This window comes from Daphnia pulex, chromosome 5 (genome assembly GCF_021134715.1).
Source record: "Daphnia pulex isolate KAP4 chromosome 5, ASM2113471v1".
Classification (NCBI taxonomy): domain Eukaryota; kingdom Metazoa; phylum Arthropoda; class Branchiopoda; order Diplostraca; family Daphniidae; genus Daphnia; species Daphnia pulex.
This window is the reverse complement of record NC_060021.1, coordinates 11038713-11065180: the sequence shown is the minus strand read 5'-3', so window position 1 is coordinate 11065180 and position 26468 is coordinate 11038713. Positions and strand designations below refer to the sequence as shown.

Sequence of the window (26468 nt, the reverse complement as noted above, 5' to 3'; positions counted from 1 at the left end):
TTAGGCAAAGCAGATGGCCAATATGCGTGAAACGCGCGAGCTTTCCAATTTCCCAACAGGAAATGTTGGCAGCTCTCAAACGCAGTGAAAGTTTCCAAGAAAAATATGTCTATTCAAACAAGGAACTCGGCGAGCCCTTTTTTTCTTTCTTTCGATGTGAAACGGATCGAACCAGAAGTCTTGTCTGTTACACATGACGCCACAGCAATCTACGACAACAGAAGGACACAAAAAAAACCCGACGACGACAATGCATAACTTAAGATTCAGCTTTCGATAGATGGGCCGGTTTCAAGCTAACTGACATCAAACGAGGAAACCATCTCAACACAAATATTTAGCATAGCTATTTCTGCTGTTTAGGTATATCAAGTGACGAAACTTTTGCTTTCACATGAGACTCTTGAAAAAAACAATTAGTTCAAGGCCGACAGGTAATCTTCCTATATATTGCTGGCGCTATTTATTATCGGAAATTACCCATCAGTTCAGCATTCCTCCCAACTTTTTTGAGGGACCGTTTTTCCTACTTGGCCCAGCAGCATTATTATTTGGGTTGTGTAGCTATAGGCCACTTGCATTACTGAAGGATAAGACGGACCGCCATCCATCGCTGGGTCGTGCTGGCGCAGCAGCGGTATCCGGAGCGCAACAACCGCATCTTACTCCACTATGCACGTACCTCTAAAGCCAATGGATAGGCGAAGAGGCGGGCGGAGAAAAGGAGAAAGAAAGGGAAGACAAATGCTACTATTGAAACTCGCTTTTCGTCTTCTTCAAGCCCGCCCTGCAGGCACATCTACCGTATAAAAACGGGCCGATTCTCCTCAAATGCACACACTTTCCTGTTTAACATTCTAGTGAGTACTACCACAAAATGAAGCTCCTCATGGTAAGTCTTTCTCTCAACTTTCGGTCAATCTATTCTTCACCCCGGCCCACTTATAACATCTGTTTGATTTGATTTGTTTCATTTATTGCACAGTTGATCGCACTCTTTATGGCCATCGTGATGGTTCATTCCGTTCCGTTGGAGGGCGAAAAAGGCGAAACGGGAGCCATCGTCGACGATTTGGATACGGCCGAATTGTTCGCCAAGAGTTACGGCAAAGCTAAAGCCCCAAAATCGTCGTACGGCTCACCTAAAGCCAAAGCACCAAAGGCCCCCAAAGCATCCTACGGTGCTCCAAAAGCCAAGGCTCCCAAAGCACCTAAAGCCGCCTACGGTGCCCCTAAAGCCAAGGCCCCAAAAGCTCCAAAGTCCTCTTACGGCAAACCCAAGAAAGAGAAGGCACCCGACTATTCCTACGGTCGAAAATAAGAACTTTGGAATAGCTACTTGACACGCAGTATGTGCATGATGTTATTACCCAATTCCTGTTGACTGATGAACGACGACTCGATTGTGTTTTTTTTTGTTTGTTATACGTTGGATCACGCTGTGCCGTTATCTGACTATACCTCACTCCCTTTTGACTTCCCAATGTTTCTCTATATGCTCCGTTGAACGAAACAGTTTCATATCATACGATACTTTTCTGTGGTCAAGTGTCACCTTTTCCCTCATTTCGCTCAATTAATCGTTCTGTATGTTAAACCCTAGCTCTTCTGAATGAAATATAAATTTTTCAAAACGTGAATAATTACAACTGTTGCCTCATTTGACATATGAAATCAATATCGCTGCGCTAACAGTGGGTCAACTCCAATCCCAACGGAGAGTTATACATATATCTATTTAACATCTTTTGCTTTTTTACGACCAGCAATAAAACTCTGAAAAAAGGCCTTCAGACAACAGGCACTCAATTTTCGAACAAATTTCGACAAGAAACCGAAAGAGAGAGTGAAAAAAAAAAATAAAAAGGCCCACAACAAAGAAAGGGATAGTTGGCATTTAACACCGGTGCACACGAACCGTGTATACACACTAGCTTTTAAAGTCTTTCCAAACAATGGCACATTTCAGGTAGGCTCAACACGACCTTGAAAGACAAATAATAACCAACCGTATCTTCATTCTACAAGTCCATGTATGGGCTAGACCGAGGTCATAGCCGTCGGCCGTCTCCATCCGGAGAGGCGGCATTTCGGCGTTCATAACAAGTTAAGCTATGGGCATACAAAGTGTATGCATAGGGAAGGTTGTTGTTATTCTCTTTCGTTCTAGGGGGGAGGTGAAGGACCTCGGTGAGCCTTTCCTATTCTAAGAAGCGACCAACAACAACAACAACTTCGAAAAAGGATGGTTTAAAATTATTAGAGTCCCTTCTCGCCGTGCGAGTTGTGTTTATTCGACCGTAACAATAAGAAAATGAAGAAGCAACTAGAATCTGAACAACGCAGATGCGAGATATACAAGTCCGATGGTTGTCCTTCACCTTTCTCAGGTTTCACTGGAAAGTGACCAAAATTGGATTCTCGTTTTTATTATTTAAAAAAAAATCATCTCACTAACATACACACTTCAATAATCTGGAAATGATTTGGACGGAGCAACGAGACAATAAGTAAAAATGTAGTTTCGACGCAGAATCAGGTTAAAACCGCTTTTAAAAAAATAAGCACATGCATGGATTAATTTGTTGTTGTTCGTTGAGCTCGAAATACTTTATCACATCGACAAGTCTGTACTTGTGTAAAAATAAAAAAAAATATTTGGTCAAAGGGAACAATAACAATCTCGACAGGTGATGGTTATATCATTACAAATGACCCGGATGGGCAAACGAATGCACACTTGGATGCTCAAAATAATCTCGTTCAAATAATGATAAATGGCGTTGGGTTTTGTGTTTCAATTTCAATTTGTACGATCACTCGATTGACGAAGTTGGAGTAACTCAGTTCAAGTAGGATTTCAAGTAAGTCAAGTAAATATTACATTTGAATAATTAATGAAATAATAATTGCCGAATCGATATAAAGAAATGAGGAACTTGCTGCCCTTCCTTGTTCTGATCGCGGTCGCCTCGGCCTTTGGCAACATCCAAACGCAATTCGATGGCCCTGATGAGGTCGAATTGAGGCTATTGGAGCCGGCAGTCGTTCCCGATCCGGTAGACGGAGTAAGCCGCTGGTGGTACACTCCTTCCCAAAAGGCCCACATTTACCGTCACAAATACCCGAAAAATATTCAAGCTCAGCCAAGACAAGGCGAGGATCTACGGCTACCGGGCGACGTCTTACCCCGCTTATATAATGTCCGTCTTCTGCCCTTCATCGAGGTTGGCAACTGGACCACCGACGGATACGTGGAAATATTTCTTGACTGCATCATCTCGACCGTCAACATTTCCATGAACAGTCTAGATCTCACCATCGACCCGGCTTCCATAACAGTATGACACACAAAATAAATCAGAAAACGAAAAACTGGTTAAACGATTTACCCCCGCTATAAATATAGGTGACGGAGGAGCAGACCGGCAATCCCATTTCCGTTGTCGATTTCATCGATGAGCAATCGACTCGCGAAATCATCACGGTTCAAGTCTCCCGGCCATTGACTGCCGGCAAACAGTACAAAATCACCATGAAATTCATTTCGATTTTAAACGCTTTATTGGCTGGATTTTATCGATCATCTTACGTCGAAAACGGCGAGACCAAGTATTTATTTACGCTCCATAAGATGAAACGAGATATTTATTTTATTGACTTTGCGCTAAATCATTGGAAAGGTATCTAGCCGTGACTCAATTTGAGGCAACGGACGCTCGCCGCTCCTTCCCCTGCTTCGACGAGCCCACAATGAAGGCCAATTTCACTGTCACGGTTGGTCGCAAAGAGACGTGGACTTCCGTCAGCAACATGCCGCTCATCACAACAGAACCCATGTGAGATCTCAATAAAAAGAATTACACGTAACAAAATAAGGAAAAAGTTACTGACTGTCGACTAACTTCCTGTCGATTTCTTCTCCGTTTTGAATGAAAAATAAATTGGATTAGCGTTGGAATGCCTGGATTCGTTTGGGACAATTATCAGACATCGGTGACCATGTCGTCGTACCTTGTGGCGTTTATGGTGTCGGAATTCATTGGTATCCCAGCAGAACCAGGACTCAGCAACGTGGAATTCAGCATTTGGGCCCGACCGGATGCCCGCAACCTCACCGAGTAGGAATAACGACTTTCTATCTTGATTTATGATGATCCTACCGATATGTACAAATAACGCTAACTCTAACTATATCTACAGTTACGCACGAAACATTGGGCCCCGGATTTTGGAGTTTTTCGAGAGTTATTACAACATCGACTATCCATTGCCAAAGCAAGACATGGCTGCTATTCCAGACTTTGCTGCAGGTCTGTACAGTATTCAACATTATTAAATAAGACATTTTTTTTTAAATGAATTCCTATTAAAATAAAAAACAAAAAACAAACAAAAAAAAAACAGGAGCCATGGAAAATTGGGGATTGATCACCTACAGGTATCCGCGATTCAAATTATAGCCAAAATTTTAAACAAGATTTAATGTGACGGCCGTTTTTTTAGAGAGCAATATCTGCTTATCGATCCCAGTACGGCCACTGCCCGTGCAGTCCAACTGGCCGCAGTGGTGAGTGCTCATGAGCTGGCCCATCAGTGGTTTGGAAATCTCGTAACAATGGACTGGTAATTTTGTCTTTTATTCAAGTGTGGTTTTCTTTGATTAAATGACCATTGGTATTAGGTGGAACGCTCTTTGGTTAAACGAAGGATTCGCATCATACATGGAGTACATCGGAACTGATGCGGTAATAAAATTAATCCATTTAAAAAAAATCAATTAGCCCCGATCACTCGTCCAAAACTATGCTTAGCATGATACATATGTAGATGTCATTTAGCTGCTCTAAATTGCATCAGTCGACGAGTGAAAGTCATCTCTTACGTTGCCAAAAAAAGAGCTCATCGAACGTGATTAATTAATAGTCAAATGAAACAAGTTCTCTAGCTGCTGAGACAGTTTCTAATGAAGAAACGAAGTCCAAAAAAGAGTCAATATTCAAGATTATAATCTTGGCAGGAACAAAAGAAAGTTGATTGAAAATTGGAAATTTCTATTCAAATGGCTTCTGCAACGGACAAGAGCGAATAATCACGTAGTCGCGTCGGGGGGAAAACTTGAATGCCAAAAAATGAGACGCTTTTTTATGACATACTATTTAATCAGGAGAAATCTGTCGGCTTCGACTCTGGCGGGGATTTTGTCTTGGACTGTTTATGCAACAATCTTTTCGTCAATCTCACGTATGCCATATAGGTGGAGCCTGACTTTAAAATGAACGACCAGTTTATCATTGAAAATTTACAATACGTGTTCGGTATTGACGCTCTGGAAACATCTCGACCCATCAACATCGAAGTTAACACACCTGCCGAAATCAACTCGATGTTTGACGCCATCTCCTACGAAAAAGGTTTTGTCGAAACATCAATAAATGCGTTTACACCAAGTGGATTGAACAATATTTTTTAAAAATGTTACAGGCTCTTGCGTCATTAGAATGTGCGCAGATATAATCGGACTGGAAACGTTCCAGCGGGGATTGACACGTTATCTCAACGACAAGTAAATGTTTCTATTGACAAAATGCTGATTCATGATCGCTTCAAATAATCGACTGTGATTGCAACAGTGCATATGGCAATGCAGGTCAAGACAACCTGTGGGCTGCCCTTCAAACTCAGGCGGATTCAGAAAATGTGATCCTCCCTGCGACGGTCAAGGAGATCATGGACACTTGGACCTTCAAAATGGGCTTCCCATATGTAACTGTGATCCGCAACTACCAAACGGGCGGCGCTGTCGTGATTCAGGTTTGATTTAATGGGATAGATAATACGCTGCCTTAATTAGCATTAGAAGGGGAGAGAGATGGGAAAAGTCAAAGACCCTGAAACAATCAAAGAAATTTCAATCCCGTTTTGACAGAACCGGTTCCTGCTGCGGAAGAGCAATGACACCACCGATCCGACCGTCTATCAATGGTGGGTCCCTCTAACGTACACCAGCGACTACACTCAGACAAAGCAAAGAGACTGGCTCTCTGTCGATGAAATCAGTAAGTCATTACCCAATCTAGGAGCTGCCGCCAACCAATGGGTCATCTTCAACGTCGATCAACAGAGTTAGTTCAAAACAAACAAATTAAGTTTTTAATTCCCCGCATCTTTTATACATATTTCAATGCAATTTCGCACGAACGCAGACTATTACCGAGTGGCTTACGATGCTACCAACTACGGTTTGATCCGTGACCAGCTCATAGCCGACCACCAACGCGTCTCCGCCAACAACAGAGCTCAACTTCTAGACGATGCTTTCAACTTGGCTTTGACCGAACTGATTCCATACGCTGATGCACTCGATCTCACTTTGTACCTGAAATACGAACGAGAGTACGTCCCATGGCACGCAGTTCTTTCCGAACTCAACTACGTCGACATTATGCTCTATAACTTTGCCGAGTTCTCCAACTGGAAGGTATAATCGCATAATCAATATTCAAACATGTTTTTCCCTATTTAAAAAAACGATCGCTGATGCGCAGACTCACATGACAAGCCTGGTCGAGCCCTACTACAATTTCATCGGGTTCCAAGAGACTCAGTCTGATCCTCACCTGACAAAGTATTGCCGCATCGATGCCATGAACTGGGCCTGCAGATTGGGAGTGGCTGATTGCGTCCAAAATTCCCTGAGCACATACGCTAACTTGATGAGCCAACCCGACAATCTCGCCCAGTAAATTCTCAATCAATTAGTCTATGAACTGATTATAATGGTGCTGACAAAAATTTTGAATTTAAAGAATCGTTTCACCCAACGAAAAGTCAACGATCCTGCGGACGGCCATCGAGTATGGCGGCCAGACCGAATACGATTTTGCTTTCAACCAGTACAAAACAAAGGAAGACACCAGCTTCCTTGTGGCCATGTGTGCCAGTAAGCAAGCCACTGTACTCTCTGGGTAAAAAGAAAATGAAAAAAAATCAACAGGATCGATCAAACAATTCAAATTTAAAAAATAATACAGGTTGCTCGAAATGTTGCTGGATCCCAATTCGGGCATCTTGAGGTCGGATGTCAACACGGTCTTCAACAACGTAGCAAACAACCCAATCGGAAACGAGATTGCTCTAGATTTCTTGATCAATCGATGGGACGACATTCAAAATGCGTAAGTATACTGGATTTGAATTGAGTTACGACGATTTAAAAAAAATCTGATTTTTACAGATTGGGTTCCGTTTACTTCGCTACCTGGTATCGCTACGTCTGCACTCGTCAAAACACTCAAGCTGGGCTTGATAAAGTATGGAACAAAATTTGACGACAGTTGAAATCACTGACACATTTTTTTTCCGTTTCTTTTCAGCTTATTCAACTGAGGGACGCTCATTCAGTCATCTTGGGCAATTCCAACAGTGTCAAACAAGGAATCCAGACCGTGGAATCAAACATCCAATGGGTTTCGCTGAACCTGGGCGAAATTGGCACTTGGCTGGCCGGCAATCAACCAGCCAAGACAATTTCCAAAGTCATTCGCCACCAGTAAACGAAGACGCAATCCATGTTATCTTACATTAAAGCCAATCCCCCCCCCCCCAAAAAAAAAGTTCTAGATTATGTAGTAAGGCCGGCAATACAAATTCTGCTGCAGCAATCGATAACATAATTTTGCTCACGGCAATAAGAGGCTGAGCTGTATTTTTTTTTTCTTCAAGATGGTGGTATTATTTAAAAAAAAAATGAATAACTTTCACGGAGGAAATCATTCTCCCGGGCACGTTAAATCAATTCCCGCAATAAGCCCTGCCCCGAGGTTACCTAACAGGTTTTCAGAATCTTCTACAACTTTTTCTCAGAAAAATAGATCTCGGCGTAAAAAAATAATGAAAGGGGACAAGGGCAAATGTGATGTTGAAACCCACACAAAATACAATTAAAATTGATTTGTTAAATTCAAATTTTTGTTTTCCAGTCAACTGGGAAATGAAAAATAAGTATGCAAAGATTATGAGCTTCAACCCTCGTTCAAATTAAAATGTAGAAATTTTCACATGAATCTGTTAATCTGTTTACCGAGTGTAAAAATGCCTATTGGGGGTCCTGTCACACAAAAAAACCTTAAATCCGATGGAGAATTGACAATGACACAGCCGGTTTTACATCGTCAAATCCGGGAAAACGTGGTCGACACAATATCTGATTGACCTTCGACGATTTCTAATTTCTATACAGGCTTTTCAAAGCGTCGTCCATTTTTAGACAGTCAAATTTTAGCAAAACATTTACATTTCTTCAAAAGACAAGTTCGCCAAACCTTACAGAGATCCAGTTTCACTAGCACAGACGTGGTAAAAAGAAACATGGACGACTTACTACTTTAAGACGATTCTTTTTCATGTTCCAGGCGTCTCTGTGATGAATTGGTGATCAACGTATTGTCCACATCCAGGGAAGAAAATGTCTCACCCTAATGTATTTTGCACAAATGTCTTAAGACTTAAATTGTTTGTCTGAACAGTCTGACTTGTTTCACTACTTCACCATAAACATCTCGTCGACGACGACACTACATCAAGCAACGGCAGCTCGGCCTATAATGGCGGGAGAAGTACTAAAAATGTGCTCTACAGATTTGCATAAACAGCAACGTTGCAAATTGTTCTAAATTGCTAAAATTATTTACTGCAAAAATAAAAAGAAGTAAGTTAAATAATAAATAAATTGTGACAAATTTGTTTTAGAATATTTATTGGAATTATTTTTATTTTTGACTTATTCCTGCAAAAGAGAACATGCCAATTTGTTTTTAACTTTACGTAAACTGATAAACAAAACAGCAGTGGATAGCTAGTGTGAATTCTGGAAATAATAACAATAAAGAATGAGATCTTTTTAAAATTTTCATCGCCTTCGTTACATTGAAAGTTAAGTTTTATGCTTTCAATTTTCTCTCCGTTTACCTTTGGCCCTGACCCAATTGTTTTCATCACATTCAGAATGTCAATAATCGATGATACTTCCCTTAATCACTAGATGCTTCATCACTTTATTTTATTTACCGTAACGCTGTTGCTCTTATGCACGACACAGCTTATGTCCCTAAAATTTTTTTGTTTACTTTGATATGCCAGTTTTAAACGAAATCCTTCTAAAAATAGGGTAAAACAGCGAATGCCGGACAGCGATCCGACTTACGGCGTTTGTGTGTAAACCCAAAATGCGAATTTCCGGACAAAACGCGAATGCCCCGGACATTTTTTCGAATTCCGGACGGAAATATTTTAAAAAACTAATTATATCAATCGATGCAGTTTTTAATTCTTAACAAAATTGCTCAAGACATGTTATACAGTGCAATGGAAGTATTTTAAGATATTTTGATTAAAAAAATCAAAACATTGAGCTGTCAAAAACTGTTTTCGTCTGCTCAAGCTTTTCGACTTGGGTTCAAAACGAGTTAAGAACATAAAAACTATTTTTCGATATTTACTTTAGTTAATTATATTTCACTAAAGTAAAGAAGTCTATAATTCAAAAACAAAAAACCATATTGAAATCCTCGTTGGGATTCTCGAGAAATTCGAATATAAAGTCGGTCAGACATGACGCGAATGTCCGAAAACTACCAAAATTTGAATAATAAAAATAAAATTCAAATTTAATCTTTTTCAAGAAAAATGGGTATTGACAGATTAAGAATAACGTCCTCTTTTAGTCTAGATGCATAAAAGTGGTATGGCGTTATATACTCCGTCTAATTAATGACTTTTCTTTCCCCTTTAAGCCCTTGATGCGAATTCCGGACAGCAGACGAAAACAACAGCACAATTAACGTTCCACAACAATTTTAATAAGGTTAAATGGCTCATTGGTAGAACCCAGTAATACGAATTAGAAATTGGCAAGTGTTGAAGTTCGGTCCCAGTGTTTGGAAAATATTTTTGAGGTAAAGAAAAACCTTTAATGGAATAATAACAAACGCTATCTTTTTCTGCGAACAACTTTTAATGAATGTCATGAATTAACGACGGCTAATATTTATTTGAAAAAGAATAATTTATTTTAGATAATCTGACTTTTTATTAGAAAACGAGCAATTTAGAAAACTAGACGAGCAGCTTCAAGATTGTCCCTATTACTTTAAATACAATTAAAAAAATTAGTTTAAATACCGAATAAGAAAAAAAAATATATGAGACGTACGCAATAGTCATTTCAGTACAGTATGGGCAGCAGTAACTTGAAATGCCAAATTTTGACAAAAGAATTGCTCTTGGAAAGCAGCTCTCATGGATGTATGCGTCGCAAAGTCGACATCGGTTACAGTCGCCCACTGTACCTAGCTAATTTTAACAGTAGTTGATAAGTAAATCTAAAGAAAAAAGATTTAAATCAAGAAGTTGTTCCGGATGTTTTTGAGAGTATTTAAGAAATTTGTTTGTTATGAGACTTGAACCGCACACCAGTGAATTCGTGTGCTTGCATTCATCCACAAAGCCACCATACAACATATTAAGAATTCTACAAAGATCTAGTCATTAGCAGACAGACGCCATCTGTCCGGAATTCGCATCATGGGCCGTTATGGGAGATAAAAATGGATTTAAAAATTTAGGTTTTTTACGGTGTTAAAACGCTTTTTTGATAAAATAGCTCTAATTAGGGTTACATGCACACCAATTAATTAAAAAATCGTAAAATTGAACTATTTTACGAAAAAACAAAAATCCGGACATAAGATACAACATTTTTAGGTATGCCAGTCGTTAACAAACTTATCGCTCGTTTTTTTTTCTTTTTTTTTCACAAAAGTGACTAAAATTATATTCCTTTTACATATACTGGTAAAAAGTGGAATGAAAAAAGCAAAATAATGATGACAACATTTTTGGATCGATCCAGATTCGATCCTCTGTCAATCGAATCTTGTTTTTGAAATAATTAAAAAAATACGCAACAAAAGATGTAAACATTGTACACCAATCGATGCGTCTCTCAATTCTGCGTCGATTGATGTACAGACATGTGAAAACAAAGAAAGTCAATTATTTTCGAAATTTTCTGTCCGGAATTCGCGTCAGCTGTCCGACATTCGCATTTCGGCCAGGTTTTCTATTTTCACTGATATTTGGGGAAATTCTTAAAAATAACGATGCAACCTTATATAATATTGTAGAGCTTTCAATTCTCTATCATTTGATATAATTAGTTAAGGGATTGTTTTCGTTATTACCTTAGAAATTCCTTACGAGGAAAAAGTTTTCACTAGGTGATAACACACAGACGAAATTAGAGGCCGTACAAAAAAATTCTGAAACTTCAATTCATGATTTTTTGATTAATTGGGCGTATTTCTACATGCCCTTTGGCTCAATTGTGTATTCCTCGCCATATTTTAAAGTTCATTCATTAGTTTTTTATATAATTTCGTCGTTTATTTATAATTATAAATTGAAAAAGTCGGCTTTTTCGTCCGGCATTCGCGTATCCAAGATGCTGTCCGGAATTCGTTGTTTTACCCTAGTTGAATGGAGTCTATTTGAAGTTGCTGGACTACATTTGCAGAGGCGAAAAGAAAACAAGAATGGTGACAGTGTCGCGTACACCTCAACGAAAGTGAAAAGAAAAGGGCAGAGATTATATAAAGAACATCGACACAGCCGTTCCAGTTATCAGTTGACAAATAAGCTGGCTCACTAAGCGGAGCACCAGCACAGTTCCTTCACTCACCATGAAGCTCGGTTTACTGGTAAGATTTAATTTTGATTTTTTCGATTTCCTATCGGAAATTCTGGAAACGATTTGATTGTCCACAGGCTGCCGCCCTGTTGGGCTCAGTGTTAACGGTAGCTGTTGGCCAATCTTTCGTCGACGTTTCTTCAGACACCGACCCCAGCGTCACCGTCCGATTATATGATCCCATGGTCGACATGAAAGCTGAACAGTTCATCTTAAAGTACTTTAAATACAAGTGGATTGCCAAATGCTACAAAAAAGGCGAATGCCGTAATGGTATGGAAATTATTTTTAAATAACGGATTTGTTACTTTCCAATCAAATTGCGTTTCATTTTGTCATTTTAGATCGTTACGAAAGTCACGGATATGACAGTTACGGTGGAGGAGGAGACTATGGGGGTTCAACGTCGAAGAGCAAAGGTAAAGGTAAGGGTAAAGGAGGAGGAGGGGGCTATGGGGGTGATGACGATGGAGGGGGAGGCTATGGAGGAGGAGGGGGCTATGGAGGTTCAACGAAGAGCAAAGGTAAAGGTAAAGGAGGGGATGGGGATGGGGGCTATGGGGGAGGAGGTGTAACGAAAAGCAAAGGTAAAGGGGGAGATGGATATGGAGATGATGGAGGGGGAGGCTATGGGGGAGGATCGAAAGGTAAAATCTACGTAATCAAAAGTAAAGGAAAGGGCAAAGGACGAAGTGGATACGGTCATGGAGGATACCGCGGATCAAGTGGATCGGGCGGCGGATCAAGCGGCGAAGGCGGTGGATCGGATGAAAGTGGTAGTAGTTCCGGTGGTTCCGGATCATACAAAGGCGAGAGCGGAGGCTCATCCAGTAAAGGAAGCGGATCTGGCAAAGGAAGTGCATCCAGCAAAGGAGGCGGGTCGGAAGGAAGCGGATCTGGCAAAGGAGGCGGGTCCGGAAAAGAAGGTGGATCCAAGACCAAACGTTAATTGGCATAAAATTTCCCCATTAATTACATTTTCTGCAACACTTGTGGCTCATTCGGGCCTTAATTATGATTCCTTTCCCTAAATGTGAGACTTCGAAATAATTGAAATGATCGAAAATTTAACAGCCCCGAAGATATTATGAATACCATTTATATTTAAAATTTTCTATCATAGTGTCTATAGCATATATTAAAATATTTAATTACGTAATTTTGTCATTCAGAAATATTTGTCTCCCGCTTTTCACGAGTAGAGCAATAGATAGCATGTGTTTTACAGATTTGATGAATTGATTCAACATTTCCTTTTCCACGCAATCAGCCAAGAAATACAAATTGCTCAACAACATTAATTGCACGCCTGACCGAGTTACAAGTTGCATTCACGTTTTCATTTAAATGAAATCATTGAGTGGATAACGGATGCCACATAGAACGGGATTTTAATTCGAAGCGATATTTATCTGTGAGACCACTTGTCACGTTGGTGACGTGTCCAACTTTTACTTTGAATGTGGATGGATGGACAGTAGAGTGGCAATCTGCCATTTAAAATGAAAAAGAAAGGAAACAGGAAAAATAGTCTCAATCACATTTAGGGAAAAAAAGAAATGGTTAACCTACTATCTGATCGTATGTATAACCTTGTCATTCCGTTTGTCGCAGTAGCACCTTTCCCTTATAGTGTTTAACGCTATTCATCCATGGCGATTATTAACCTTTTGTGAGCCATCACACATTTATTCACATAACTGTATGGTCGGCCTAATCTGCTTGCAGTCAATTCGACATGTGTGATGGATAATTTAGAATTGCGTCATATTGGGAAATGAAGGCTTTAAGATTTTTGGCGTAAGTTGAGTTGTAAGTTATAGCTTGTGCCTGTGGGAAACGCTTGGCATTGGCAAGTCAAAGCTAGGCTTATGAAAAAACTGCTTTCGGAATGTTCACAAAAAAAGTTGTACCTAAGTAGGTAGGCCTTATATAGACACTTTGAATGATGATGGAGACTTGTTAGATTGTCGGCATCAGTATAGAGCCTTGACCTGTTTCACGATACACGCACGGATTTCGGATCTGTCGTAATTCCGGAATATTTCGGAAAAAGGATGACCATTGACCAATTCCTCGATGTTTAACCCTCGATAGGGCATCGAGGAACTTCAAAAAAACAAATCCTATGACAAGGTCTTTGGGGAGTTGGCACAGCAGCGATAACGGATGACCGTAAATGTCGTTGTTTATATACCCTTTGAAGCCTGTTGTTTATTGCTGGCCACGTTGTGGTGCAATCCTGCCTTGAGAACGGTGCCAGGGAACGAGAGGGCGGGATGGTATCGTCCGTTTCTTATATATTAAGCGCTACCTTGAAAATTCCCACAGCCCGTTTGATGCTGCTGGAAGAATGTAGGAGGCGAGTCCTAGTATAAAATCCATAGACGCAACCGGTTTGTCATCAGTGAACAACAGAATTTCTGGCAAGGCGCATACGGAATCATTTCATCTCTACAACAACAACAGCATTTCACCATGAGGTTTTTATTGGTAAAATTCTGCTTTGATCGAACTTATTGTGGTTAAAACGTTAAATCTAACTTTGATGCATTCGGTTTGATTTTTATTAGCTTGTATTATTGGGGTTAGCGGCCCTCGCTTCCAGCCAACCCGTTGCGGAAACTGTCGCTCCCGCTGCTGCTGCGTCTATTCCGGATGACAAAGTTGCGATTGAGAAATCCATCGATTCGGATTTAATGGCCAGCGAATCCGGTTTGGGTAAACATTTCGGAGGTCATCACGGTGGATTCGGTGGACACGGTTTTGGTGGACACGGTTTAGGCGGACACGGTTTCGGTGGACACGGGTTTGGTGGACATCACGGGATCGGCCATGGATACGGATATGGATATCCAGGGTTCGGTGCTGGCTACGGAGGATTTGGTGGATATCCAGGATTCGGATTAGGGCTTGGCGGATTAGGTGGATATGGTCTTGGAGGAGGTTATCCAGGATTTGGACTGGGCTATGGAGGATTAGGTGGTTTCGGTGGTTACGGTTATGGAAGGTAACCGCTGAAATCGAACTTAAATTAATCTGTTAATTATTTGTATTTTGTGTGTGAACTCTTGAAAGCCAAATACAATTTTTGTAATCTCTTTTGGTGTTTTTAATGATTACCATCAGCAGGAAAAGATGGATTTAAAAAAAAAAAAAAACAAGATACATTATTCATGAACCCTTTTTTTATTTCCACCATGTGTTATGCAAATTCCATTTCATAATTTGTTTTTGACATGACAAAAATGTTTTACCACCTCTAAATTCCGTCCAGTTTTACGAAGACAACGTGTTGGCACGACGATGAAACCGGTGTAGATTCGTTTGATAAACTGGAAGGGAAAATATGGCATTTAATTCAGATAGCGATTGCAAACGTGACAACCAGCGATCAACACATCAAATTAAAACATAATTAGCCTCGATTATACAGATTGCAAGTTGCAAGACGCGAAGAATATTTAACGCCTTATTTTGCATAATAAATTCCAAGGAGTCTCTAACAGTGATGACCTACAGATAAAATGATTCGGAAACAAGTTTCAATTCGGCCTTAACCTGATTTTATTGCAAATGACCAATGCGCGTGATTGCATACACGCAAACACAATGAATTGATTTATAAATAACCAATCAAGTCCCGCGTTTTTTATTTCTAAAATAATCCGCAAAGAAAATTGGATCCGTTCGGCGGATTAAATTTGTCATAGAATTAAAAAAATAAATGTCAGCGTCAAATAATCTCCTACAAAGAAATCAATAGCCAGCACGGGGTTGGTGTGTTTAGATAATCGGGAAATCGGATGTATCTCTTTTTTGCATATCTTTGACGTAGCCTTTCGGCAACAGGAAGTCAGGAAGTGTGTGCCTTGACCTGTTTATGATTTAAACAGGATATCCCATTTGCTTTGCGGCAACTTACCAGCAGAGCTGGTTTTTTCCCAAAAATGTATACTATATTCTTAAATATTTGGCAACTTAAAATATGAACGAAAGGGAAAAAACGGATTGCGTCAGTTCGTCAAGTACGTTACCTTCAGAACGTATACCTGTTATTGCTGTGTTGGCCAAGGGAGGGGAAAAAAACGACAACACAGTATATAAAGACCGGAGACTGAAGTAGGAAAACCATCAGTGAACACTGACTCTCTTACAAGATTCAACATCTCAAGTGAAGTGATCCGCACAACATGAAATTCCTTCTGGTAATAATCCGCATTGAGTGTCGAATCTCAAACGGAGAAAACTGCTTAAAAGTTTTTTATTCTTTTGAAAACAACAACCCAGGTCGCCCTTATTGGTGTAGTGGCTTTCGCTGCTGGCCAGCCCGTCGATGAAGCAGCTGCTCCGGCTGCTGTTGTTCCAGTTGACGAAGCATCCGTCATAGCTGTTGCTGAGGCTAATCCCGACCAGGAGACCATGGAGGCCAGTGGATCAGCTTTGAAAATTATCGAGCACAAATTGGAACATTGGTTGAAGAAATGCTACAAAAAGGGAGGTTGCGGCTCGACTGGTACGAATGACGCAAATCAATATTATTACTACTGGTTATTTAATAAAGTTAATCATTTATCAAATTGAATTTAGGTTACGGATACGGAGGACATAGTGTCCGTCCTGTCCCTGTTCCTGTTCCTGTTTATACACCAGTCTATACTCCTACCCCTTATCTCGGTGGCTATGGGTCATCTTATGGCGGTGGCTATGGGTCATCTTATGGCGGTGGCCATGGTTATGGTTATGGATCGTCTTACGGGTCTTACGGGTCTTACGGCGGGTTATACGGTGCCTCACCTTTATACGGCGCAGGCTACGGGCTCGGCGGATACGGACTGGGCGGATATTGAAAATGTCCCGACTAATTAACTTATACACATTTCTTGTGCCAACTCAACTTGTACATTTGATCAACGCTAATACATTTTTTTGACTTCAATTTGTGTCACCGGCTTTCAAAATGTTTCATTTGACGACTTTACAAATAAAGGCACACCTTGTTCACGTTATGTGTGTAAATAAGGAATGACAGCGCGTTCAAGTACGAAATGGCCCTTGTACACCAGTAGAAAGTTTCCGACGACGAAAGAGTCGAAAGCAGAAAGCTCTTTAGATCCCGAATGAAACTACTATTTATTCAGCCGAAACTCTAGCTATTGCTATAGCTTGGGTTCGTTGAATTCGGATTGAATTCATTATACAAGCGCGATTTCTTTGTAATACAAAAAAAGTGATGTAAGAGCTATGGAACACTATTTAGGACCTCGGCGCAGTGGCAGCAAAGAATTTTTTCATTCCAAAGCCTTGACCTGCTTCCCGTTTTGGGTACGAACTGGTTTCCCTTTCCGTAAATGTCGTTATATATGTATATTTACGTCCGCCCATTAGGAACAGGTTCTGGCTGGCTGGCATTGGCTTTACATTAATCTGCGCATGTCCACCCTTTGGCAAACAAAGGAAAGGGAAAACAGTATCGTCATCCTGGCCGTTTTTTTTTAGTCTGTCCCTTTTTTCTTCACTGGATTCTACACACACAGAAAGTGAAACGAAAAACGGCATACAGTCGGCGACCTATGTCCAGTTCAGATATCAGTTGAAACAAGCTCGTTCGCGTACATCATCTCGCACAAGATTGTGATCCCGACGACACACAAATAATTCGAGAATGAAGTCATTATTGGTTACGGTAAGGTTCACATTTTTACTTCCAGTTAACCCCAGTGTAATTGTTCTGTTGAAATTTAATTTGTCTTGTCTTATTAGACTGTTTTGTTAAGTTTGGTGATGATTGGTACCAGTCAGCCGATCGAAGAGGCATCCGCAGTTCTGAATGACGTCACGGCTGGCCTTGAGTCCAGCGATGATTCCGCATTTGTCGATATGGAGGGCAGCGAGTCCAGCCTAAAGGTCATTGAACACAAGTTGGAGCATTGGCTAAAGAAGTACTACAAAAAGACGGAGAAAAAGGACGACGGCCACAGTTTCGGTGGATACCCTGGATTCCCGATGATCGGTTACCCATCGTACCCGCTTATTGGGTACCCACTCACGTATGGGTACGGACTGGGCGGATTGAACGGATTAAATTTGGGACTGGGCGGATTCGGAACTGGATTAGGTGGATATGGCACGGGACTTGGATTAGGATATGGCACGGGATTAGGGTACGGATACGGAACAGGTTTAGGGTACGGAGGATTAGGAGGATTTGGTTACCGAAGATAAATCTCTCAATTCCTAACTATTGCATTGTACTATAACTCTATTATATTGTATTATGAATGATTATTATTCGTCCATCCATGTACATTAAAGTTCTATTCGCAAATATACAAATGTTATCCGATAAAGATACTATGTGCGACACTTTTCTCGACAGGGAATGCACAGAAGCAAAGATTTTACAGATCAGCAGTTTATTTTCTAGACACAGACGGAGTAGTAATATAGCGACACAGCGAATAGAAACATATGACAACATCAAGACAACAGTAACACTATACCCATGTTTGACAAGCAGTTATGCATAACCTTTCATTGACCGATGGCTGATTCAGAACAACCAAAATGGGCGTTTGTAATTGTTTTTTAATTCCATACTAATAGAATCCGCCCTTCGTAACAAGTTTGTTACGCACAACTTTTCTGCGCAAATCCATCCATCAGCTTTGGGCCGGCCAGGAAGAAAGCGGGAAAAGTAATATACCCCGTTTGTGTCTGACTTTTGTTTTCCGTTCACCATTCCATCACGAAATTCAAAAAAGTTATAAGAGAAAAGAAAGCTGCTGGGCGATAACAGCCAACGAAATTTCACAGTCTCTACCGGTCAAGTCCTCAGTTAACACCGACTTTTAATATCTGTTAGATACATTACTAATATAGGTCTACAGTTTCAGCACGTCTTGCGGAATAGTGTTTCGGCATATCACTTAAAAGAAAAACATGAAGCTATTTGTTCCGGTAAGATTCAAACAAGCAAAAGAGAAAATCATTTTTAAAAGGGAAAGTTTTGACTACATGTATAACACAGAAACTCCATTATTGTTTCAACAGACTGTCCTCCTCCTGCTGTTGGTCTCGATGTCGTTGCTGGCCGTCATTCCGGCAGCAGCTGGCGAACTAGCCCAGCAACGCATTGACGATCCTTCAACGGCCCTCGACATGGAGCCCAGTGAATCCAAGGTGAAAATCTACAAGGGGTTTGGCTACGGCTATGGCGGTAAAGATGAATTTTTCAAACATACTAAAGAATAAAATGACGGAAATGATTGAACTCGCCCAGGTTACGCATTGCCACTTGCTCGAAGATTTTACCCGTTTGCCGGAGCAACTGTACTAGTGGGATACCCTTTACTTACAGGCTATGGCGGTTACTATGGTTACGGTGGCTACGGTGGAGTGATTCCCTATCCGCTGGGCTACAACTACGGCCGATAAAACAGCCCAACCAAAAATGTACCTTACAACATTGATCCTATTAGCTGAAATTATATGACTATAACTAATCACAAATGTCTTTGACAAACTCAACTTGTACGTTAACGCTCAACGCCAATACAATTAAACGTCTACAAATAAATAATAGGCCGTGTGCTTTTAAAAGTCAAGTGCGGAAATGACGTAATTCCTCAGTCGTACTCGGAGCCAATGGTGATGCTGATGTCCTCGGAGACGACGCTCGTCTTGTGGTACCAGATGTTGGTATCCAGAACGACTGCAACCGAGCAACACAACATTTATCCAATTAAAAAACAAACCCCCCAAAGAAAGCAGAGCGGAAGAATAAAGATATGTCAACAACTCACTGGTGTCGCCGGGCTGCACGGTGATTTCCATCGACTGGCATTGGTAGAAACATTCGGGCGGTGGCTCCAGCGACCAGAGTTTCTGTCCGCGGATCTGGGCCTGCCACGAGGGCAAACTGACGTGATCAACCTTGCATTCAAAAACCAAATCAAATCAGAAAAGTAACACGGACTCCTTGAGCCACTTTCACTGGACTGCCAATCAATGACCCGATTGCTGGAAAAAGAAGTTTCTTACGTGCATGTGGGCGCCCAATCCGCTGGTACCCATGAAGATCCAATCGGTGCGCGACGACTCGGATCGTTCGGGTAGAAAGTCAGGGCGGGAATAGTGGCGTCGCAGGACGTCGGCCGTCTGCGAGTCGCAGTTGCTCCAGCCGAAATACCAGGGCCGCTCGGATTTGCGCCGGTCGCCCATCGTCAGAGCCTCGTCGAGCGAGCGGAATTCCGTCTTGTACGGGAAGAATTGACATCGCTGATGACGAGATCGAGCCGACGATGAGCCGCCGAATTCTTTCGTGTACAACTCGCTGAAGAATTCGTAGCTGAACACGTCCGCTGCCGTCCAGTTGGCCTGCGCATCTTTCACGATCACCGGCCGACCGCTGTACGCATAACTACACATGCAAAGAACCCGGGAAATTTTGAAAAAAGGGACTATACTTAATCAAAATGTTAAATCATTTTCAAATGAACTGACGTCGATTCAAAATCCTGCGGAGAAATGTGCTGGACAATGTCGACTTGATGGACGTCCCGACAGAAATGGCAGTCGACGGGCGGCCGGAATACGTTTCGATTGTCCACTGGCATTTGGATGTAACACTGAGTATAAGTATATATAAAATAATAATCCGGTTAATGTAATAATTGAAATTATATTGGCATCAGGTTTTGATAATCACGACCGGTTCCAGCATCATGCAGAATCCGGGGCAACTTTGGTAGGGGAGAACGGCGTCGCGCCAGTCGGGTGGCACTAACCTGCTGCTGGTAGTTATCGCGGCCGGCCAGAAGTGTCGAAATCAGAGCTGAGCCAGCCCGCCAAATGAAGGGTGAGTAAGTGGCTTGGCCGGCCAGGAGCAGACAGGCCAGCATTACCATAAGGATTGACGTTTTCCAATCGCTAAAGAAAAATGGCGTCGTAGTAGTCGAACATGGAACGGCCGCTCCACTTTGACGTTTGAGTCGAATGCGGTCCAGCAGGTCCCGCAGGTTCTCTCTCGGAACATTTCCCCAGCTTTTCACCTGCGATTTTCAGTTGGTTGTTTTTTTTTTTGGCCAGCAGGAGCAGCCCCCGAATACGGAGTTTGTCGTATTATATCAAAAAGGCGATATGCGCACAACATAAATAACGAAAGTATCAGGCAGCATTAAAAAAAAGAGAGCCCAAGAGAGTCCAAAAGCGTTTGGGATGAGGGCCAGAAAAGAGCCGAGTCGTCGTCTCACCTGGCGGTCGTTGAGCAGGTCTCGCGGGTAGAAAGCTGCAGCTCCTGTCGCAGTGCTGCTGGGCCGGTTTGACATGTCGCGCTCCGCGATAAGACGATTGCTGCGTCGCTATCTGCTGCTGGGGGAGAGTTGAGACAACTTTTCGGTGCTGGTGGAGAGCCTGGAAAACGTCTATGCATATAAATCTCTTTTTTTGGGGGGGCAGGGTGGTGGGCTGGCGGGTGTGTTGCAAGGGCTGGAGGAATAATATCGAATCTCTCTCTCTTTTTTTACCTTTGTTCTTGTTTCTTTTGGCAGCAGAGAAAGAGAAAGAATAAGGACAACTATATAACGCAACAGGCGAAAACTCAGTCGATCAGATATTCAGGACGGGTTTCTCTCGACGCTGCTCCGACTGACACCCAGCACACAACACGTCTGGTAGGTGGCCGGGCAGCCCCTTTTTCTCGCCTCTCCCTACCCCACCCTCCCTAGCTCTTATTCTTCCGACGCAGACCGGCGCTTTGGAGTGATCCGGCGGATTATGGGAATCATTGTCAAAGGGGACCAATACAAACTGGGCCATTGTCATTCAAATGATCCGCGCTGAAGCAAGTGCGGAGAAATACGATCCGCCGGATTACGTCAACAAGATGAACAATCGATAAACCATTCGGAGAAATTGAATGTGGAGGATCATATAGAGAAACGGTTGCCTGGAAATGTTGAAACGGTTTTGTCTAATAGAGCGCTTCCGCTTTTGTTGTTACGGCTTCAGGTTTCTTGAGCTTGTACGAGGTTCGAATCTGGCCGCTAGATGGATCAGCCTTCGAAATAACGGACAAATTTTAAAACAAAAATAAAAATAATAAAAAAGGCAAATTTGTCAACGGTTTGCGTTATAGGAGTTGTGTTGAACTACTTCCGCAGTCTAGTCCACGGGTCCAAAAGTCCTTTGACGTAGAGGTCCTACGTGACACGACTCGAAAAGTTCAAAGTGTACCGGGAATAATCACACACATCTAGCGCGCACTTTGACGACGAACATTTCTTTCGTTCTTTTCAAGACACACAGACTCTGCTGTGTCTGTGAGAGTGTATGGAACGTTTACGAGAGTTGGACGTTTCGGGAGTACCTTCCGTTTGATCATCGGCTAGAAAAACGAGCGACAAAATCAAAATAATTGCCGACGCGCATATCTCGGCATATTATTCCTGTGGTCCCTTTTTTTGATTTTCTTTTTCGTTTGGTCTAAATAAATCCTATGGTGCTGGCCTCAAACGACTGGGAATAAATCTAGGTCATCTCGTTGCATCTTCAAATATAAAAGATGAAAGGTGAACACACACACACACGGTCCACCCTCAAATGGCCCTATTTATTTTATTTTTTCTTGTCCAGCCATATCGTGGCTCCGGCAATCTCTCTGGAGCTTATAATAACGCGCAGCCCAGCCCGACAAGCTAAGAAAAAAAATAAAAATAAAATCGAAGAAAATCGTTTGGACCTCTCCTCATATTCCGACTTAAAGGAAAGAAAAAGAAATGTGTATACATTTATGCATCGAGAAAAAGAGAGAAAAACATGGACTGGAAATATAAGAAGAAGACAGAAAGAAGAATGACAGTTCCAATGAAACGATTCCGACATTGATACGAACGGGTCAAAAAGAAAGAGAGAAAGAGAGGCCCCGAGACATATATAGTCATCTTGGATGGAGAGGAGGCCCCACGGTTGTGTATGTGCGTTGTCTGGTCTTGGTAGATGTTGATCGCCCTCGACGACGGACACGGGACGGACAGGCAAGAGAGACGGCGGGGGAGGAATCTCGAAGGGGGCCACAGGTTGTTGTTGTCTACGTCCCACATACTACTACCATACCAGAGTAAACACATATAAGAAAAAAGAAAAAGGCCAACTGGAAAGAAAAAAAATCAGGAGACGAGATAGATATAGGTAGGAGGGTCGTTTATATGGCCGCCATCAGACCCACGCACACATAAGGGAATCGTCTAGAGCGACAAAGAAAAAGGAGAAGAAGGAGGGAGTGATATGAACCGACAGGCCAACAACCGTTCCATAAGTCATAAAAGAAAAAAAAAGAGTAAGTGCCTCAGCTCCTCTGGTTCTTTCTGGTTATGGAGAGCCTTTCTTATACTTCATCTTCAACAGGAGGGACAACTTTTTCCATGCCGAAGGTGACTGGACATTCGTTTAGTTTGGTAGCAGCAGGTAAAAGTATTCTGTTTTTAGAAAAGGGAGAAATGGATAAGGAATGAAAAAAAAAAAAAAAAAACAAGTTAGAAATATGTTTTACCGGGAAGTTGTTGAGGAGGAGGAGGTATGATCACGAGAAGGCGGTTCACGAGGAATCACGAGACGGTTGACACGAAAAGGTGGGAGCAGGTGAAAGTCTGAAGAAGCGAATCAAAGTGAATCATTTATATAATTTGATATAGTATACAGCCCTTTCGGATTGAAGTCAAACTTTATCGATCCATCAGAGCCAACTGAACTATATAGACACTGAGAGAGTGATGGGGGGAAACCAAATCTCCAAGGATTTAGCACTAGGCGCATAGGAATCCAAAAGTGAAAAAGGCAAATCAACTTTCCAATAAGTTGATATACAGGAGAGGGCGGCAGCCAGTTTCGAATCTTTTCAATTTAACAAAAGAACACACAGGTGTGCAGCATTACACTGTAATAATGTCACTTGATGGATGACAGAAATGTCAAGGAGCAGTCTCTCCGGGCAGGACACACCTACAGTGTACACGGTGGCTGGTGGGGATACGAAAAGAAGTTGCCGGGCCAATCGTCGATGACGCTGTGTGTTGGGTCTTCTAGCTAAAAAGAAGAGGGGGGGGGGAATTAAGACGACGACTGACGTCAGCAATAACGATCTTATAAAGAGGCCTAGATTATGTATAGATCCTACTACTACCATACGCACAGAGAGCCCAAGAGAGAAACTTGGGATGACATTATGCATGTAGTGGAGAAGTGATCATCGTCACTATATACTACAGCAGCTGAACTTGTTATGTATGCTGGCTGACGTCTTCCATCGCCCGTTTTTCCACGTATATTCAACGACAATGTTAAACCAGCAGCGCTAGCTCCGCTCTGATATTTACACAGCCATTTCTTTTTCTTTCGCATTGATTGGATATCCCGGAGCAGGACTCACGCGGCAGCTCACAGCAGCGAGTTTCGTATAAGCACGGGACCCCGGGAGAGTTTATAGACTATGTATTAGCAGTTGCGTTCATTTATTATGAGTTTAAGGATTAATCTTTTCAATCCATGTTAGAGCCTCCATTTCTTTATTTCTTTCCCCCCTTTGCGGTTGGACCTGTGAAATCGTCGACTTGATCAATCACGAAATGCTGGGGGACACTCATTTCATGATGTGCAACTTTTTTTTGTGTTATGGTGGTATTACACGGGTTAGTTTGATAGCATTTATTCATCAGCTCGTTGTGGATGCAGCATCTTGACTTTTTAGTGAATCACTTTCACCGGTGAACCCCCCGAAAAAAACACCCGCAAATCGATACGAATGCCGCGCCGTCATTTCAGTCGCACAATCCTTATATTCTGATTTGGAATGTTATGGCTGTGTTTTGATTGCCGCGTGTTTTGATTGCCTATAGCGCCTAATCAAAAGGATTCACCAACCATTTCTCGAGACAAATGTAGCTATATATTTCCCTTTTGAAAAATACGAACGTAAAGTTTCTCGCCATTAAACTGCACTAAATGAATTAGACTATTTTCACTCGGCATCAATGAAAGATGAAGCCGTCCAAATCCATTCTATGTATAATAATAATACAAAAACATGGATGACCGATCAAATTGCTTATTTCTTATTCCTCTTGTAGTTTCTATCTCTATAGAATAGCAGTAACATGCAAAAGACGCCGTTGTTGATGTATTCAAGTTCAGTTTAAAGAAAAAAATAAAATAATGAAAAATTGTAAGGAGATGGTGTACGGTGTCCGATGGGATTTTCAATGGTGCACCTCGACTGATTTGATAAAACGTCATACGATAAAAAAAAAGGGGGGGCTATAGTGAATTTGTTGGGCTGTATTATATTTTATTCAACAAATTGAAATGAAACGGGTGGGAGGAATAAGTATAATAGGGCCGGCCCTCTATTACACATGCCACATTGAATAATAAAAAAGGAACAGATAGACGAGGGGCGCTCCTTACATGTAAAGAAGAATATCTATTGAGTGATGAAAACCACAACACGGGATTCCTTTTCTTTTCTTCTATACAGGAGAATAATAGGAACCCCCAGCAGTTTTTCTGTGGGAGACATATAACCAACCAACAACTCTCGGCCAGTTGTTTCGATGTGAAACTTTGCTGGCCGCGGCCACAAAAGAAAAAAGCGGTCCGAGTCCCATCACCGCACACAAACTGCGAGAAGAAAAGAATCAACATGATGAAAAGGAGAGAGCCGGACAAGAAATGGTTGAAAAAGACCTGTGCGCTGTGATGATCAAGTTTTTCTCTTCATTTGTTGGGTCACCGAGGCCGTGCTGGCGGACAATTGCCACCGTCGCCATGGTGAAACCCGTCGTCGTCGTGGGAGAATGATGTCACATATAACAAGGAAAAAAGGATAAAATGTAGAAGGTGTTTAAGGACGTCTGTTCAGTTTATCAGGCCGTGGATTAAAACGATCGACCGTCAGAACAAAAAAACAAACATCAAATTGGCATCGTGATGAACTGGTGATGTGTGCACACGCACGACTTTCGTTCGGGACAAGGTGCGTACCCCGTCAACCGGCGGTTTCGAGATTTCTTTGTGTTTTTGTTTTTCTCTCGGTTATTCATGGCAGCCGGGCAACAAAACAAAAGTTCAACTCCAATCTCCAAGAGTACGTGCGAATTAAAAGAGACATGTAATATAAAAACCGAGCGATTATAAAAAAAAATAAGAGAACGTACCGTCGTTCACCTTTTCCCGCGTTTCTGTTTGTTTTCCCGATAGATGCATCAACATCTCAGTCCACTCGAGTGAGACCCCGGACGTCTTGATTTTTTTCTCTTATCCGACATGTAACCAAATAAAAAAATAAAAAAGTTTCGTATCAGCTCAGCAGCCCATGCCTTTGTGCTAACTTATAGGCAAGTGAAAATTCAGATCATCAAGTCTAGAAAAGTTGTAACACGCTTTTAGTGCCGAGTCATGCTGGCCAGTCGTGTCGGCTATAATCAGTGGCCCGGTGTTGGTGGACATTTAGATATGATGAAATTTAGACAAGGTCCTGGTTGCCGCCCGCCCACATCGTGTACACCGTTCACCTTTTTTTTTTAATGGTGGGTGGGAGGGTGTCTGATTTATATTAATCAGATGATTGTCATATCGGAGAGATAACGGCAGCAGCCGCAGGTCTATATTTATCCGGGCGATATGGACACACATCTTGTATATAATATCAGATGAAATCGACGCA

The 26468-nt window shown here is 41.8% G+C and overlaps 8 protein-coding genes and 1 long non-coding RNA gene across 12 annotated transcripts; 7 read left to right on the top strand and 2 right to left on the bottom strand.

Annotated features, from left to right (window-relative positions):
• Positions 1–739: 739 nt before the first annotated feature.
• On the top strand, positions 740–1640 carry LOC124194687 (histone H1.3-like). The gene is made up of 2 exons (XM_046588980.1): positions 740–892; positions 986–1640. Exons 1-2 carry the CDS (start codon positions 878–880, stop codon positions 1319–1321), a joined length of 351 nt encoding a protein of 116 aa, XP_046444936.1. The 5' UTR covers positions 740–877; the 3' UTR covers positions 1322–1640.
• Positions 1641–2767: 1127 nt separating this feature from the next.
• Positions 2768–7664, top strand: LOC124194686 (aminopeptidase N-like). 2 transcript variants are annotated; one of them, XM_046588978.1, is made up of 19 exons: positions 2768–2864; positions 2929–3341; positions 3410–3612; positions 3684–3839; positions 3954–4121; positions 4204–4313; positions 4408–4441; positions 4507–4626; positions 4685–4748; positions 5258–5414; positions 5485–5566; positions 5634–5814; positions 5930–6125; positions 6207–6481; positions 6549–6742; positions 6810–6968; positions 7035–7178; positions 7238–7313; positions 7377–7664. In XM_046588978.1, exons 2-19 carry the CDS (start codon positions 2931–2933, stop codon positions 7554–7556), a joined length of 2910 nt encoding a protein of 969 aa, XP_046444934.1. In that variant the 5' UTR covers positions 2768–2864; positions 2929–2930; the 3' UTR covers positions 7557–7664. The 2 variants fall into 2 exon arrangements, with proteins under 2 accessions (XP_046444934.1, XP_046444935.1); XM_046588979.1 differs by having other exon boundaries at positions 2855–2873.
• Positions 7665–11537: 3873 nt separating this feature from the next.
• Positions 11538–13050, top strand: LOC124194685 (glycine-rich cell wall structural protein 1.0-like). Its single transcript, XM_046588977.1, has 3 exons — positions 11538–11759; positions 11827–12022; positions 12094–13050. The coding sequence occupies exons 1-3, from the start codon at positions 11742–11744 to the stop codon at positions 12696–12698; spliced, it is 819 nt and encodes a 272-aa protein (XP_046444933.1). The 5' UTR covers positions 11538–11741; the 3' UTR covers positions 12699–13050.
• A 1031-nt stretch (positions 13051–14081) lies between these two features.
• LOC124194684 (keratin-associated protein 19-2-like) lies at positions 14082–14850 on the top strand. 2 transcript variants are annotated; one of them, XM_046588976.1, is made up of 3 exons: positions 14082–14242; positions 14323–14517; positions 14548–14850. In XM_046588976.1, exons 1-3 carry the CDS (start codon positions 14228–14230, stop codon positions 14761–14763), a joined length of 426 nt encoding a protein of 141 aa, XP_046444932.1. In that variant the 5' UTR covers positions 14082–14227; the 3' UTR covers positions 14764–14850. The 2 variants fall into 2 exon arrangements, with proteins under 2 accessions (XP_046444932.1, XP_046444931.1); XM_046588975.1 differs by having other exon boundaries at positions 14084–14242; positions 14323–14850.
• A 965-nt stretch (positions 14851–15815) lies between these two features.
• On the top strand, positions 15816–16688 carry LOC124194683 (protein suex-1-like). The gene is made up of 3 exons (XM_046588973.1): positions 15816–15957; positions 16040–16265; positions 16340–16688. Exons 1-3 carry the CDS (start codon positions 15943–15945, stop codon positions 16597–16599), a joined length of 501 nt encoding a protein of 166 aa, XP_046444929.1. The 5' UTR covers positions 15816–15942; the 3' UTR covers positions 16600–16688.
• A 458-nt stretch (positions 16689–17146) lies between these two features.
• On the top strand, positions 17147–18099 carry LOC124194681 (keratin-associated protein 21-1-like). Its single transcript, XM_046588971.1, has 2 exons — positions 17147–17435; positions 17513–18099. The coding sequence occupies exons 1-2, from the start codon at positions 17415–17417 to the stop codon at positions 17972–17974; spliced, it is 483 nt and encodes a 160-aa protein (XP_046444927.1). The 5' UTR covers positions 17147–17414; the 3' UTR covers positions 17975–18099.
• A 49-nt stretch (positions 18100–18148) lies between these two features.
• On the bottom strand, positions 18149–21418 carry LOC124194679. Its single transcript, XM_046588970.1, has 6 exons — positions 21004–21418; positions 20539–20802; positions 20255–20379; positions 19793–20171; positions 19555–19684; positions 18149–19463 (listed from the first exon to the last, which is right to left on the bottom strand). The coding sequence occupies exons 1-6, from the start codon at positions 21076–21078 to the stop codon at positions 19378–19380; spliced, it is 1059 nt and encodes a 352-aa protein (XP_046444926.1). The 5' UTR covers positions 21079–21418; the 3' UTR covers positions 18149–19377.
• LOC124194682 (glycine-rich protein-like) lies at positions 18569–19191 on the top strand. Its single transcript, XM_046588972.1, has 3 exons — positions 18569–18709; positions 18803–18968; positions 19032–19191. The coding sequence occupies exons 1-3, from the start codon at positions 18692–18694 to the stop codon at positions 19184–19186; spliced, it is 339 nt and encodes a 112-aa protein (XP_046444928.1). The 5' UTR covers positions 18569–18691; the 3' UTR covers positions 19187–19191.
• Positions 21419–24908: 3490 nt separating the features above from the next.
• Positions 24909–26156, bottom strand: LOC124194678. 2 transcript variants are annotated; one of them, XR_006875026.1, is made up of 3 exons: positions 25960–26153; positions 25490–25881; positions 24909–25423 (listed from the first exon to the last, which is right to left on the bottom strand). It is a non-coding gene; the product is annotated as an uncharacterized LOC124194678 (long non-coding RNA). The 2 variants fall into 2 exon arrangements; XR_006875025.1 differs by having other exon boundaries at positions 25490–26156.
• Between the last annotated feature and the right edge of the window lie 312 nt (positions 26157–26468).

What these genes read in the sequence shown, in the direction of transcription:
- LOC124194685 (XM_046588977.1), top strand. An exon ending in AAAAGGCGAATGCCGTAATG is followed by an intron (nt 12,023 to 12,093) that starts GTATGGAAATTA and finishes TTGTCATTTTAG; the next exon opens with ATCGTTACGAAAGTCACGGA.
- LOC124194681 (XM_046588971.1), top strand. Translation starts at nt 17,415, where the DNA reads ATGAAGTCATTATTGGTTACG. An exon ending in TGAAGTCATTATTGGTTACG is followed by an intron (nt 17,436 to 17,512) that starts GTAAGGTTCACA and finishes TTGTCTTATTAG; the next exon opens with ACTGTTTTGTTAAGTTTGGT.
- LOC124194679 (XM_046588970.1), bottom strand. Translation starts at nt 21,078, where the DNA reads ATGTCAAACCGGCCCAGCAGCACTGCGACAGGAGCTGCAGCTTTCTAC. An exon ending in GATTGGGCGCCCACATGCAC is followed by an intron (nt 19,685 to 19,792) that starts GTAAGAAACTTC and finishes TTTGAATGCAAG; the next exon opens with GTTGATCACGTCAGTTTGCC. An exon ending in CGTGCAGCCCGGCGACACCA is followed by an intron (nt 19,464 to 19,554) that starts GTGAGTTGTTGA and finishes GCTCGGTTGCAG; the next exon opens with TCGTTCTGGATACCAACATC.
- LOC124194682 (XM_046588972.1), top strand. An exon ending in GTTTGGCTACGGCTATGGCG is followed by an intron (nt 18,969 to 19,031) that starts GTAAAGATGAAT and finishes GAACTCGCCCAG; the next exon opens with GTTACGCATTGCCACTTGCT.
- LOC124194686 (XM_046588978.1), top strand. Translation starts at nt 2,931, where the DNA reads ATGAGGAACTTGCTGCCCTTCCTTGTTCTGATCGCGGTCGCCTCGGCC. An exon ending in CGCCATCTCCTACGAAAAAG is followed by an intron (nt 5,415 to 5,484) that starts GTTTTGTCGAAA and finishes AAAATGTTACAG; the next exon opens with GCTCTTGCGTCATTAGAATG. An exon ending in CAAGCCACTGTACTCTCTGG is followed by an intron (nt 6,969 to 7,034) that starts GTAAAAAGAAAA and finishes AAAATAATACAG; the next exon opens with GTTGCTCGAAATGTTGCTGG.
- LOC124194683 (XM_046588973.1), top strand. An exon ending in GGGAGGTTGCGGCTCGACTG is followed by an intron (nt 16,266 to 16,339) that starts GTACGAATGACG and finishes AATTGAATTTAG; the next exon opens with GTTACGGATACGGAGGACAT.